The sequence below is a fragment of the Akebia trifoliata genome, chromosome 15 (assembly GCF_017979445.1).
Source record: "Akebia trifoliata isolate Shusen 1 chromosome 15, ASM1797944v1, whole genome shotgun sequence".
Taxonomy (NCBI): Eukaryota; Viridiplantae; Streptophyta; class Magnoliopsida; order Ranunculales; family Lardizabalaceae; genus Akebia; species Akebia trifoliata.
The window spans coordinates 1,074,802-1,088,051 of record NC_141389.1 but is presented as its reverse complement, the minus strand read 5'-3'; the positions used below and the strand labels follow the sequence as shown (position 1 = coordinate 1,088,051).

At 34.7% G+C, this 13,250-nt stretch overlaps 2 protein-coding genes across 2 annotated transcripts; both read left to right on the top strand.

Annotated features, from left to right (window-relative positions):
* The first annotated feature begins 1,466 nt into the window (after positions 1–1,466).
* LOC147383789 (bifunctional pinoresinol-lariciresinol reductase-like) lies at positions 1,467–7,268 on the top strand. The gene is made up of 4 exons (XM_086426902.1): positions 1,467–1,837; positions 3,965–4,205; positions 5,738–5,941; positions 6,973–7,268. Exons 1-4 carry the CDS (start codon positions 1,508–1,510, stop codon positions 7,134–7,136), a joined length of 939 nt encoding a protein of 312 aa, XP_086283028.1. The 5' UTR covers positions 1,467–1,507; the 3' UTR covers positions 7,137–7,268.
* A 2,500-nt stretch (positions 7,269–9,768) lies between these two features.
* On the top strand, positions 9,769–12,894 carry LOC147383788 (bifunctional pinoresinol-lariciresinol reductase-like). Its single transcript, XM_086425821.1, has 4 exons — positions 9,769–10,140; positions 10,754–10,994; positions 11,287–11,490; positions 12,627–12,894. The coding sequence occupies exons 1-4, from the start codon at positions 9,811–9,813 to the stop codon at positions 12,788–12,790; spliced, it is 939 nt and encodes a 312-aa protein (XP_086281947.1). The 5' UTR covers positions 9,769–9,810; the 3' UTR covers positions 12,791–12,894.
* Positions 12,895–13,250: the final 356 nt, after the last annotated feature.

The window sequence follows — 13,250 nt, the reverse complement described above, 5'->3', positions numbered from 1 at the left end:
GACCTGCTATTGGCGCTCAAACTTTTACTTATTATACCCCGATTAAAGATTAAAACACACTCATCAAACACCAAAGAGGTTTGGCTCAAATAATAATTTCAACATTATAACACTCACAACTTTTACTTATTATCAACCATTCATTTATTTCTTTTTATTTTGATTTGGGGTGTAACAAGTAAAAGTTGGGGTGCCAATAGCAACTTTAAAAAATTGAAGTTTTGGCAAATTAGTCTGCTGTCAACCAATGGGTGAGCCATATAATCCTAGGGTCAGTTGATATGTGCCACATGGCAATTTCATCAACACAAAGAGACAAGTATTAATGTTATATATTTTGTATTCGTGGTACATATTTTATGGTTGCATGTGTTCGATGGCAATTTCGATAAGCGGAGAAAGTTCGTAGGTCATGAGTTCGATACCCAATATGAGCATTAATTCCTCAAGAGCCACCCTTGAGAGCACACCCTCACTAATCTGGTGTGTGTGATGTGCGAGTGTTGCACGTGCCCCGGGACTAGTCCTTGGACAAGACCCTGGTCTACGAACTGGGCAAAGCCTAGATATGGACATGGTCCACTGTCTACAAGGATACTTGATTATCAAAAGAAAAAAAATTTTCTACATGTATTGGAAAATCACACACTAGGAGAGCCGATCTAATTCTTTTTGAGTCATGATTTTTCTAATGCCCTCTCTGACATGCACTCTCTAACGTGGCATGGCTTAGAACCATAGATCTTTTAGGGGATGTGTAGATGTGTGTCCTGAGGAAAAATCTATGGTTGTAACCCATGCCACGTCAGGGGCAAATGGGAGAGTATGTCAAGGGGGAGGGGGAGGGGGAGGGGGGTTCAGAAAATCATTATTCAACGATTCTACTTCTTCTATAATAGAGGTTTTCCAAAATTTAGAAACTTTCAACTGAACCCATTCGTTATTGACTTAATTCCTTATGACGAAACCCATCTCATTAAAATAACAAAAAAAAAAAAGTCGTGATGATATGACGTCCCCCCTCTGACACACATCCCATCACAAAACTGTAGATCATTTGCCTCGAGATATACAAGAAAAGATCTATGATTGTGCATATCCCAAGACAAATGATCTACGATTCTGTGATGGGGCGTGTGTCAGAGGAGGGCGCTAGAAAATCACTACACACACACACAAATGTACGATTTAATTGGCCATCGAAAAACGTGAGTTTAACATATCAATCATTGACTTATCTATTTAGTGCACTGAAGATCATATATATTATCTAAAACCATCCCACCTAACTAAGTCTAATTGAATAATAAGCAATGAATATTTTTTCCTCAATTTTGAAAACAAGTAACCTAACTTGTATCTACTTGTATTTGATGTTCAATCAAGAACAACCTTACTAACTCTGTAGACTTCAAACTCACACACTTCCTATATATATACACACACCAAGGTTAGCTTTGCAATATTGGCACCAAGAAAGAAAGAAAAAAAAAAAAAACAAATTAAGATGGCTAAGAGCAAAGTTCTTATAGTAGGGGGCACAGGTTACCTAGGCAGAAGGTTTGTGAAGGCTAGCTTGGCCCATGGTCACATTACTTATGTCCTCCATCGCTCCGAGATTGGTGTCGACATCGAGAAGGTTCAAATGCTCTTGTCGTTCAAAGAACAAGGAGCCTACCTCGTCGAGGGTTCGTTTAATGACCATCAAAGCCTCGTCGATGCTGTTAAATTAGTTGATGTTGTGATATGTGCCATTTCTGGTGTCCATATCAGGAGTCATAATGTCCTTCTTCAGCTCAAGCTTGTTGAGGCCATTAAAGAAGCTGGCAATATCAAGGTAAATTAAAAACTATACATTTTGACTAGTCTTACTAAGTTAGTAAGGATTTCACCCTTACTAATGGTTGTCCTTGGGGCTTGGACTCACCTTATGACATCTAAAAACACGATCTGATGCTTCAGGATTGTAGAAGACAAAGTTCTATCAACTTTGAAAAAAATAAAATAAAATTATTTTTCACCAAAGAAATTCAATTTTTAAGTTTGTGAGTTATGAGGAAGTTTGATAGCCTTCCATTTTTAAAACCTTGGATCAACTTGGAAAAAGATTTTATTTTTTGGGATAAAAAAATTTGAATCTGAGTTTTTTTATGAAACTTAGAGGACTGTGGTGCTGGATTGCTGATGTGGTAAGCCCTTAGTAAGATTTAAAATCTTACTATTTTAGTAACGACAGTGTTTTGCCATAATTAAATCCAACGGTGGGTACCACACTTTTGGGTGGTAGTGGTGGTGGGGTTAAATGTCTCGATTTTTCTTCCTCTACCTCCAACGTTGCTATCTCACTTTAATACCCCCACTAACTTCAATATCATTGTGTAACTGTAGTTTGAGCTGAGATTTTAAATTGCCACGTGTCATTAGTTGGTGAGGTTAGTGCGATGGATATATATTTTTGATGAGTCCTGATAATATGACTTGCCAGGTGCCATACTCAAATGACTCGGACAAGTTTGAGAACCTTAGATCTATATGTCTCGAGATACACGATTATACTTTCCCATAAAAATGTGTATCCCGAAGGAACCTTGTATCCCAAGGCGTACAAATTTACCATTCCCAAACTTATCCACATCATGGAGTCATTTGAGTATGCCACTTGGTGAGTCATATTATCAAGACTCATTTTTGATGGACATATTGCAGCTTGTTATTGAGAAGAGTCGTGAAAATATGACTCGCCAGGTGGCAAATTCGAATGACTTCATGATGTGGTAAGTTTGGGTATCGTAGATCGGTATGTCTCAGGATACACATTTGCATTTCCCCATAAAAGTGTATCTCGAGAGAGTCGTGTATCCCAGTGCTTATAAATCTATTGTACCTAAACTTATCCACATCATGGAGTCATTTGAGTATTCCACCTGACGAGTCATATTATCAGGACTCCAGTGAGAACACAAAAATGTTTTTAATGTTACTCCAATAAGACTCTTTCATACATTTAAAATTAACATATATTTTATCTTCTTTAATTTTTCATATAAATTAAATATTGGAGTTTATAATGGGTCATCTCTTCTCAAAGTTTATTACTTATTTTTTGAAATTTTTTTATTAAATCATAATTTTAGTGGAATAAATTATAATTAAGTTGATACTTTGTAGATAATAAGTTATTTTTTAAAAGAATATTTTTTTAAATAATAATTTTGAATTGTTATTTTTCCATTTGATTCTTCAGAATCGGAACCTAAGAGTGTTTGTGATTCTTGACGATTTCAGTTCCACTTATTTTATAATCGGATTTGAAACTGACAAGAATCGTAACTAAAAAAAATATAGGGTTATGGTTCTAATTTTCTTAGTAACGCTACCAGAATCGACCCTTGACACGTGTCACTGACTCCCCTTATAAAATTTATCATTAAACTAATTACCTCTATTTTTTAATTCCACAAATGGCAGTGTGGTCCAATATAATGTCAAGTTGATTTGTTTGAGTCATCTTGTTTTGGACAAGATAAATCTTTTAATTTAATTAATAATTATTTTTTAATATATATTTAAATGTGAATAATTTTAATTTTTTTTATAAATAAAGTGGATTAGAAGATTATTATTAAAAAAATCATATTTTTATTTATATAATAAATATTTAATTCTAAAAAAATTATTTAAATAAAAAATTCAAAAAATCCAATTGAATCGGTCAAGATTTTAAAATTTTTGCCCAAGTCATCCCGATTGGCAAATGAGATATTGTGTAAGACAATTCATATCCAGGATGACAAAGTTTTGAAAAATAAAAATAAAAATAAAACCCTCGTCGATTGTCTTAAACTATAGAATATAATTACTTTTTGGGACTTCTATGGAAAAACAATCCTTTGAAGGCAATTGAAATTCAATTCACATTAACATTTTTATTTTCTAAATATAAGATAAATGAACAAATTTGCAGCGCTTCGTGCCATCGGAGTATGGCACGGACCCAGCACGTATGGCCAATGCCATGGAACCTGGAAGGGTGACATTCGATGACAAGATGGTGGTGAGGAAGGCGATCGAAAATGCAAGGATTCCTTTCACTTACGTTGTCGCAAATTGCTCTGCGGGATACTTCATTGGTGGCCTATGTCAACCGGGTAAAATCACTCCTTGGAGGGAGAATGTGAACATTCTTGGAGATGGCAACCAAAAAGGTAATTATATAACACTTGTATGCGGGAAAAAAAAAAAACACTAGCTTCAAACAAGGTTTGAGGAGATATATATATATATATTAGGGAGGGTTCCGTAAACTTAAGAAATATGACTCAAGTTATGACACAAGATCTTGACCGTGTAAACACAAAACTCAATAGTTAAGATTTTACGCATATCTCAACAATACATATCTCGATGATACTTATCTTAAGAATAACTTTCAACCATTGGATTTTGTATTTACACGATCAAGAGCTTGTTTCATAACTAGAATCATATTTCTCGAGTCAGCGGAATCTAATCCATATATATATATATATATTCCCACACGGTCATGTTCGACAGACAATATTAGAGAGATAACGTTTGTCTTATATGGGTTAGAAGTTTTGAAATGGGATGATTTTTTGTTAGGATGATCCCTAGGGTAAGTAGATCATCCTCACAAAAGATCAGCCTACTCTAAAAGTTCTAATTCCATCAAAAGTGGTTTAGAATTGTGGAGAGTCAATTTTTTATCGTTAACTATTTTTATACAACCACCTGAATGTTGTCCATTTTTTCAATGTTTTACGTAACACTGTTAGATGCCATTGAATCTTGTAAAATGGAAATAATTGTCACTCATAGATGTGTATATACATATGTTTAATAGGATCAATGTCATGAACTCTAGAGTGCCGAGGTGTTTTTGGTCCAACATGGTAGTCCATGTGAGCTGAAAGACCCTTGGTAAGATTTAAAATCTCTCTTTCTGAGGTAGTCATGCAAGCATCATTAAAGATCTAATTTCTTACGATTCATGCAATGAGTTACATTGAGAAAATGATTTTCCTGGAAAATCTGATTTCAAGTGAATTATTGTATATTTTCGTGGAGAGAGAAAGATTTTCTTTTAAAAAATAGAATTTTCAAGTATATGATTGTACATTTTCATGGAAAAATCACTTTTTCTAAACCCCACCAAGAAAATGATTGAGACATTTACAAAAACGTGACTAACTTTTGATGAATTTACGATTCCGGCTCATTGTTCATTTTATTTACCAAAACATGAACGATAATAATATCAGAGGATTTAAAGTGACAATTTCATAAGTTTAAAATGACAACCTTGCAGGTTATGCTAGTTTCAGCGAAATCATCACTATACCAACCAGCGAGTTTGTCACTTTAAACTTACAACCTCGTCACTTGAAAAATATGTGATTTTGCACGATCATGTTTTGATAATTTAAATGAAAGTGAGCCGGAATCGTAAATTCATCAAGGTTATTCTATCATGATCACCTCCACTCCCAAAACTACATCTCTCTTTTTGTCATTTTTCTAGGTGCAACCAAATATCAGAAATCATTTTTCCTGAGGAATTCATTTATCTTCAAAATGTTTTCTCTACAATCAAACAAACCCCTCAAATGTATGTATCTTTCATAAGTTGGTCTAATAATGCACGAGATCCCATCAGAGCTAATGAATTATAAAGGCCTTAGTCATATATTTGACAATTGATGTGCTTTCTTGGTAGCAATTTACTTGGCTGAGGAGGATATCGCAACCTACACCATCAAAACCATTGACGACCCTCGGACACTCAACAAAACGCTTCATCTCAGGCCCCCGGAAAACATTCTATCTCAGAGAGAAGTTGTGGAAAAATGGGAGAAACTTAGTGGGAAAGTATTGAACAAGACTACTTGGTCCAAGGAGGATTACTTGGCTACTATGAGAGGTACGATTCTTACCCTAATCAATCACAACATGACCATTTGATCAGATCGATACGGGGAATGGGTTTGACTGATTAGTGGATCATGTTCACTTCATGTTTGCTACAGTGACCTTAAATTAAGCATTTTGAAATGGTATGAAACTTTAATGAAAAATAGATATGAGTGCTACAATGACAAATAGCGAAAATAATGAACCGTTGTAGATGTACTTTTAGTTTAAAGTTTCATACCATTTCAAAATGCTTCGGTCGAGACATTCTCATTTCTATTGAAATTAGAACGAAACATTAACCCCAAACTAAAGTATTGAATGTTTCGGGATTATTTCATGAGATTGTATTGAAATGTCTTGATTGAGATAATCTAGATTTTTCTCATAACAAGATATTACCTTGAGATGGATCATAAACTTTATCATGAATTTTTTTTCTTACCAATCAAAAAAAAAAATCATTTTTGAACTTTGACAACAAGTACCCAACAATAATCTTTCATTTCCTTTTAATCACGATAATTGCTATTGGCACCCCAACTTCTACTTATTACACTCCAATTAAAAAAAATAAGTCAATGTTTGAGAAACAATAAAAGTTGGTGTGCCAATAGATACACTCTCTCGCTCTCTGATAGATTTAGGATTTTATATGAATCTAATCCTAACTGTAAACAATTACTGACTGTAAACAATTACTGAAGTTGTTCCCCCCCCCCCCCCCCAACTCTAACACCCCCCCGACCTGGCGTGTGCTAGAATCATAGATTCTTTTTTTCGGGATTCACAACTACACATATTTATGGGGATGTACAGTTGTGTATCCGAAGGGAAAAAAAATCTATGATTCTAACCCATGCCATGTCCGGGGGTGTTTGTTATAGGGAGCATTAGAAAATCTTGACTCAACTTTTCTAATGTTGAATGATGTGTTTTAATATTTATTTAGAGTGTGATAAATAATTTAAGAAATTGAGGTGTAATAAGCAAAAGTTGGGGTGCCAATAGCAATTTTTTTAATTTTTCTTTCTTTTTCAGGTGAAGATTATGCACAACAAGTTGGATGGATACATTACTATCATGTTTGCTATGAGGGGTGCCTTACAAATTTCGAAATAGGTGGAGGAGAAGAAGAAGCCTCAAAGCTTTATCCGGATGTTAAGTACACTACAGTCGTGGAATATTTGAAACGTTATTTATAGCAAACTTATTACCATATTTTAATGGCATAATTAAAGACTTCTAGAAAAATAATTTCAAGATTTGTAATAAAGTTGATTTTAATTATTTGCTTCTTCTTAATTTTATGTTGGAAGGATCAAGAATATATTTTATATTATATTGATACCTTTAGGATTTATAAAGTGTTTATTAGAATATGCTGAATATATTGAGTTTGCCACGTGGGATGGTCAAGTTATCATGATTCATATATATATATATATAGGGAAGCGTTCGGAGGCTCTAAAAAGAGCCAAACAATTTTCAAAATAGGGGTTACAAGTTTAAGAATTGGCCGATTTTTTGTGAGGATCATCTTCACCAAAAATCAGTTCATTCCAAAACTTCTAACTCTCTTTTACAAGTTAAAGAACCGTGGACTGCATCCATTTTTTGTAAACCACTTTTGATGGGGTTAGAAGTTTCGGAAAGGACTGCTTTTTTATGAGGATTATCTTCTCATCATAGAGATCATCCTCACAAAAACTCAGACCGATCCGAAATTTCTAACCCATATATTGAAAAAAGTGTTTGGCTCTCTTTAGGGGCCTCTGAACGCCACCCTTACATATATGCAAATACAAATGATATAGTTAAGTAATCCTTTATAAAGAGGCTAGGTGTCCTTTTGTTGAGTGTTTCCTTGCTAACTCATACTACTTGACTACTTGGTTTCATAGTTTTTGAAACTCAAAAACTCACTTCAATTGTCGAACGAGTTGAGTTGAGTTAAGTCAAAAACTTGTTATTTAACTTGAATGAGTCAATTAAAAAATTATAGAATTCCTAAGTATTTAGAAAATATATATATTTTTTTTGTATTTTTTACCCTTCGCAAAAAATTTATGCTTAGCCAAATAATTCTTGTTGATTTTGGACTAGGCATTACCAAGTTGACTCGGAGAGTTGGCTTCATTGACTTTAGGGCCAACTCACTTAAAAATGCTTGGTTTTTGGCTTCTTGTAATAAAAAAGAAGAGTCGTGTTGGAGTGACCTCATTTCGCACTTTTCTGACATGGAGGTGCACACAGAACCATATATGCTTTTCAATTGTATCTCAATGAAAAGCATCTACGATTCTTACATACTTCCACATCAGAAAAGTGTGAAATGAGGACGATCTTGAGGTCACTTCAACATTATTCTTTCTTACTTCATTCACACTTTTATGATGTGGGGGTGCGGACGAACCATAGATGTTTTTTCATTGGGTACGAGTGAAAAGCATCTATGATTTTGTGTGCATCTCTAGGTCACAAAAATGCAAAATGAGGTCAATCCAACACGATTCTAATAAAAACCATCAACCATTGACTTCAAGGGTGGAGCCTATTAGGGACGAGTGGGGGCTATAGCCCCCAATAAACCTTCCAAAAACAAATATCAATTTTGATTTAACCCTAACCCTATCATTTGCAAACCGACCACATACATCCCATACATAGTAACATGACCTGAACTTTATAAACAAATAAGGCAAGGTGGGCCCACATTGGCCATCCAACATCTCAATCCTCTAGACTTAATTGGAAAACACATGAAAAATTATATATATATATATATATATATATATATATATATATATATATAGAGGGAGCAGTTCAGCAGTCCCATTATGGTGCCACGCATTTTTTGTAAATCACTTTTGATGGGGCACCATAAGGGGTTGCTGAACCGCTCCCATATATATATATATATAGGGCTTGATCCAAGGTTTTGAAAATGAAAAGCTATTAAACTACCCAATTTAAAATTAAAATTCAACAATTAAAATAAGTTTTTAATTTTTTTTTCCAAAGTTTTTGGAATTTTGTTTTCTACGATGTAAAATGACTTAACGACCTTCACTTTCAATCTTTATTCAACTTTTCGGGGAAAATAACCCCCCATATTTTGATTGATATAAGAGATAATCCCCGTGTTTTTGAAATTGATGACATGTATCCATTGTCCTCGATCTTCTAAGATTAATGAAAAATAAGTTAAGGATCATCACCTTTAGACACTATTCATTTTTCAAGAAACATAGTAATAGTGTTTGGATTCCGTAAGTATTCGAATGAGATTCAATTTGGTTTAGTTAATTCGGATACATTCAAACAGTTTCGTAAATTTGGAATTTTTTTGAGAAGTAGTAAAATGATATTTTTGAGTTTCTTTCCAAAGTCCATCATCTTCAACTCCCTAAAAACCGTTTCTTGAAAATAAAATTTTGAGATATTAATATTAAGCCCAAGTTTTATTTATTTATTTTATAAATCTAAATCTATGATTTCGGAATTACGGGCCAATCATCGTTTATTGTGACAAACACAATATTTTCATAGAAGGAAACCAAGATTATCAGTTGACCATCCTTTGACCAAAAATCCTGGCTCATATTTGGCTCATATTGACTTATCTCTTTGAACCCACAAGGGTTCATATTGTCCCAACCCACCTAACCATCTCTAATTAAATAATAAATAATAGAAAAATTTTCTCCCAGTTTTCAAAGCAAGTAACCCGACACAGGTTACTTGCATTGATGGTCAATCAACTACAACCCAACTAATTATTTAGACTTGAGATTCACACTCACTTCTTATATATACATACACATGGGCTTGGTTTTCATTGGCAACCAAGAACAAAAGAAAAGCAAATTAATTAAGATGGCTAATAGTAAAGTTCTTATAGTAGGGGGCACTGGTTACATAGGTAGGAGGCTTGTGAAGGCTAGCTTGGCCAATGATCACATTACTTACGTCCTCCATCGACCCGAGATTGGTGTCGACATCGATAAGCTTCAGATGCTCTTGTCGTTCAAAGATCAAGGGGCCCAACTCATCGAAGGTTCGTTTAATAATCATCAAAGCCTCGTCGATGCTGTTAAATTAGTCGATGTCGTGATATGTGCCATTTCTGGTGTTCATATCAGGAGTCACCATATCCTTCTTCAGCTCAAGCTTGTTGAGGCTATTAAAGAAGCTGGCAATGTCAAGGTAAACTAAAATAATACACTAGGTTCAGGAGGCAAAGAGGCTGGATTTACTGTTTCTCAATGAGGCTGTTAAGCTGTTAAATAAATATATAAGTGACATGTGACCTCTAAAAAAAGACAAATAACAAATTTCCACGTGTCAAGATTATTTTTTTAATCAATGACAAGTTACCACGTGTCATTAGGTGGTTTGTTAGGTGTGTGAAGCTGTTAGGATAGGTGTCTATGTTGCATGTTTGGCACCGTATGGGATCTCGACTCTTGGTTAATACATAGGAAAGGAAAATGCAGAAGTAACATTAAAATTGACTTCGATTCTCACATTGCTGACGTGGATGTATGTATGGAACCATAGATGCTTTTCATCGAGATACAAGTGAAAAGTGTTATGGCTATGTGTACACCTCCACATGAGCAATGTGAGAATCGATGTCATTTTAAGGTAGATCTCAATATTTATATGAGCCTCGCATGGTGTACAAAAGTGTAAAGAGTTAGTTTATACTTAATCCTTATTCTTACTCCTTGTTTGTATTTCGCTTGTAGAGGTCATTGAGATTAATGCACATTAGCATTTTATTTTTTAAACATAAGATATATGAACAAATTTGTAGCGTTTCTTGCCATCGGAGTTTGGCACGGACCCAGCACGGATGGCTGATGCCATGGAACCCGGAAGGGTTACTTTTGATGACAAGATGGTGGTGAGGAAGGCGATCGAAGATGCAAGGATTCCTTTCACTTATGTCTCTGCAAATTGCTTTGCCGGATACTTTGTCGGTGGCCTATGTCAACCGGGTAAGATCACTCCTTCAAGGGAGAGTGTAGTCTTGCTTGGAGATGGCAACCAAAAAGGTGAAGATATAGTACTTGAAAACATTAGCTTTGAATGAGGTTTAAAAAATGTTAATTTTCATCGTTGGAATTGAATTTTAAATTTGGAAGTTTGGTGAACATTGGATCAAGTCAAAAAAAAAAATTCTTTTATTTATTTCTAATATGATCTATGCCATGAACTTTAGAGTGCTGAGGTGTTATTTGTGCAACATGGTAATCCATGTGAGCCCAAAGACCCTAGGTAAGATTTAAAATCTTTCTAACGTAGTCATGGTAGCATCACTCAAGATCTAATGTTTTTTCTTGGCAGTTATTTACTTGGACGAGGAGGATATCGGAACCTACACCATCAAAACCATAGATGACCCTCGTACACTCAACAAAACATTGTATCTCAGGCCACCGGAAAATATCTTATCTCAAAGAGAAGTTGTGGAAAAATGGGAAAAACTTATTGGGAAAGTATTGAACAAGACTATTCTGTCCAAGGAAGATTTCTTAGCTATCATAAGAGGTATTGTTCTTCCCCTAATCAATCACACCACTACCATATGATTGGATCGATGCGGGGAATGGGTTCGACTGAATAGTGGACCATGTTCCCCACATGCTTGCCACGTATGAAAAAACAAGGACCTTAAATTAAGTTTTAATTATAAATACCCTTTAAATTTGTTCACAATCTTTTACCCCAAAAGATTGATCTATTGGAAAAGGGGAGAGCTATTAATATAAGAGGGAGAAGGGGGGAAACTCTGAATATAAGAGGGTCACAGAGGTTAAATGGGGTATGACTCACACGAGAGTGGAGGAAAATATATACTCAACACTCCCCCTCACCTATAAGGGTGCAAAGATTCGAACTCATGACCTATAAGAGCCAGTACTCTAATACCATGTTAACAATCATTTACCCCAAAAGAACGATCTGTTGGAGAAGGAAATAACTATGAATATAAGAGGGTCATGAGGCTTAATTGGGGTATGACTCACCTGAGAATGGAGGAAAATATATACTAAACAAATTTCAATAGACTTGAAAATACTACATTGAAATCTTTTGGCCTTCTTACAAAGTTTCAACATCTCACGTATCAAATATGAGTGCTATATGATAAATAGCGACCATGATGAGCTATTGTAATGGTGACGTACTTTTAGATTTTATTTTTATTTATTTTTTGCTTTGGCGGGTCGCACATTCACGTGATAGCAATTAAATATAACCACTTTTATGTGGAAGGACATATAGAGATTTGAAGGTGTGACCCAAGGAGCACACCCAGTCGACCTTACCAGCTCAACTAGTGCCTGGTGGTGTGATGAACTCTTCGATTAAAGTTTTGTACCATTTCAAAATGTTTCAGTCGTGACATTCTGATATGTATCGAAATTAGAACGTAAATTTAAGTCCGTTTATAGTATCAAATATTTTGAGACTATTTTAGATTAATGTTATTGAAATGTCTTGGTCGAGATAATCTAGTTTTCCCTTGTAACGAGACATTACCTTGAGACAAGATCATAAACCTTGTCATGAAAACTTATCTTACCAATCGAAAAAAGAAAAAAAAATTACTTTTCAAACATCGACACCAAGTACCCAACAATGTTCTTTAATTTTCTTTTTTATTTTTCTTTCTTTTACAGGTAAAGATTATGCAGAACAAGTTGGATTGACACATTACTATCATGTTTGCTATGAGGGTTGCCTTACAAATTTCGAAATAGGCGAAGAAGGAGAAGAAGCTTCGAAGCTTTATCCGGATGTTAAGTACACTACAGTCGTCGAATATTTGAAGCGCTATTTATAGCAAACTTATTACCATATTTTAATGGCATAATTAAGGACTTCAAGAAAAATAATTTCAAGATTGTAATAAGGTTGATTTTAATTATTTGCTTCTTTTTAATTTTATGTTGGAAGGATCAAAACAATATCAATTATTGGGTTTGGTCTGATCTGGATCCGATCCAATTGATCGGGTTGGTATCCTGACTTTGATATATAATAAAAACATGATCCAAAAGAAGTTTGGTTCGATACTTTATCGAATTGGTTTCAGTTCCGATCTTATATATCCTTATTGGATTGGTCCCAAACCTATCCCAAAACCGATCCGAACCTGATCCATGGACAGCCCTATCCCCAATCCGAACGCCACCCTTACATATATGCAAAGACAAATGATACAGTTAAGTAATCCTTTATAAAGAGGCTGGGTGTCCTTTTGTTGAGTGTTTCCTTGCTAAACCATACTACTTGACCACTTG

Coding starts and splice junctions, on each gene's coding strand:
- LOC147383789 (XM_086426902.1), top strand. CDS start 1,508: ATGGCTAAGAGCAAAGTTCTTATAGTAGGGGGCACAGGTTACCTAGGC. Junction 1,838..3,964: donor AAGAAGCTGGCAATATCAAG/GTAAATTAAAAA, acceptor ACAAATTTGCAG/CGCTTCGTGCCATCGGAGTA. Junction 5,942..6,972: donor TTACTTGGCTACTATGAGAG/GTACGATTCTTA, acceptor TTTCTTTTTCAG/GTGAAGATTATGCACAACAA.
- LOC147383788 (XM_086425821.1), top strand. CDS start 9,811: ATGGCTAATAGTAAAGTTCTTATAGTAGGGGGCACTGGTTACATAGGT. Junction 10,995..11,286: donor TGGAGATGGCAACCAAAAAG/GTGAAGATATAG, acceptor TTTTCTTGGCAG/TTATTTACTTGGACGAGGAG. Junction 11,491..12,626: donor TTTCTTAGCTATCATAAGAG/GTATTGTTCTTC, acceptor TTTCTTTTACAG/GTAAAGATTATGCAGAACAA.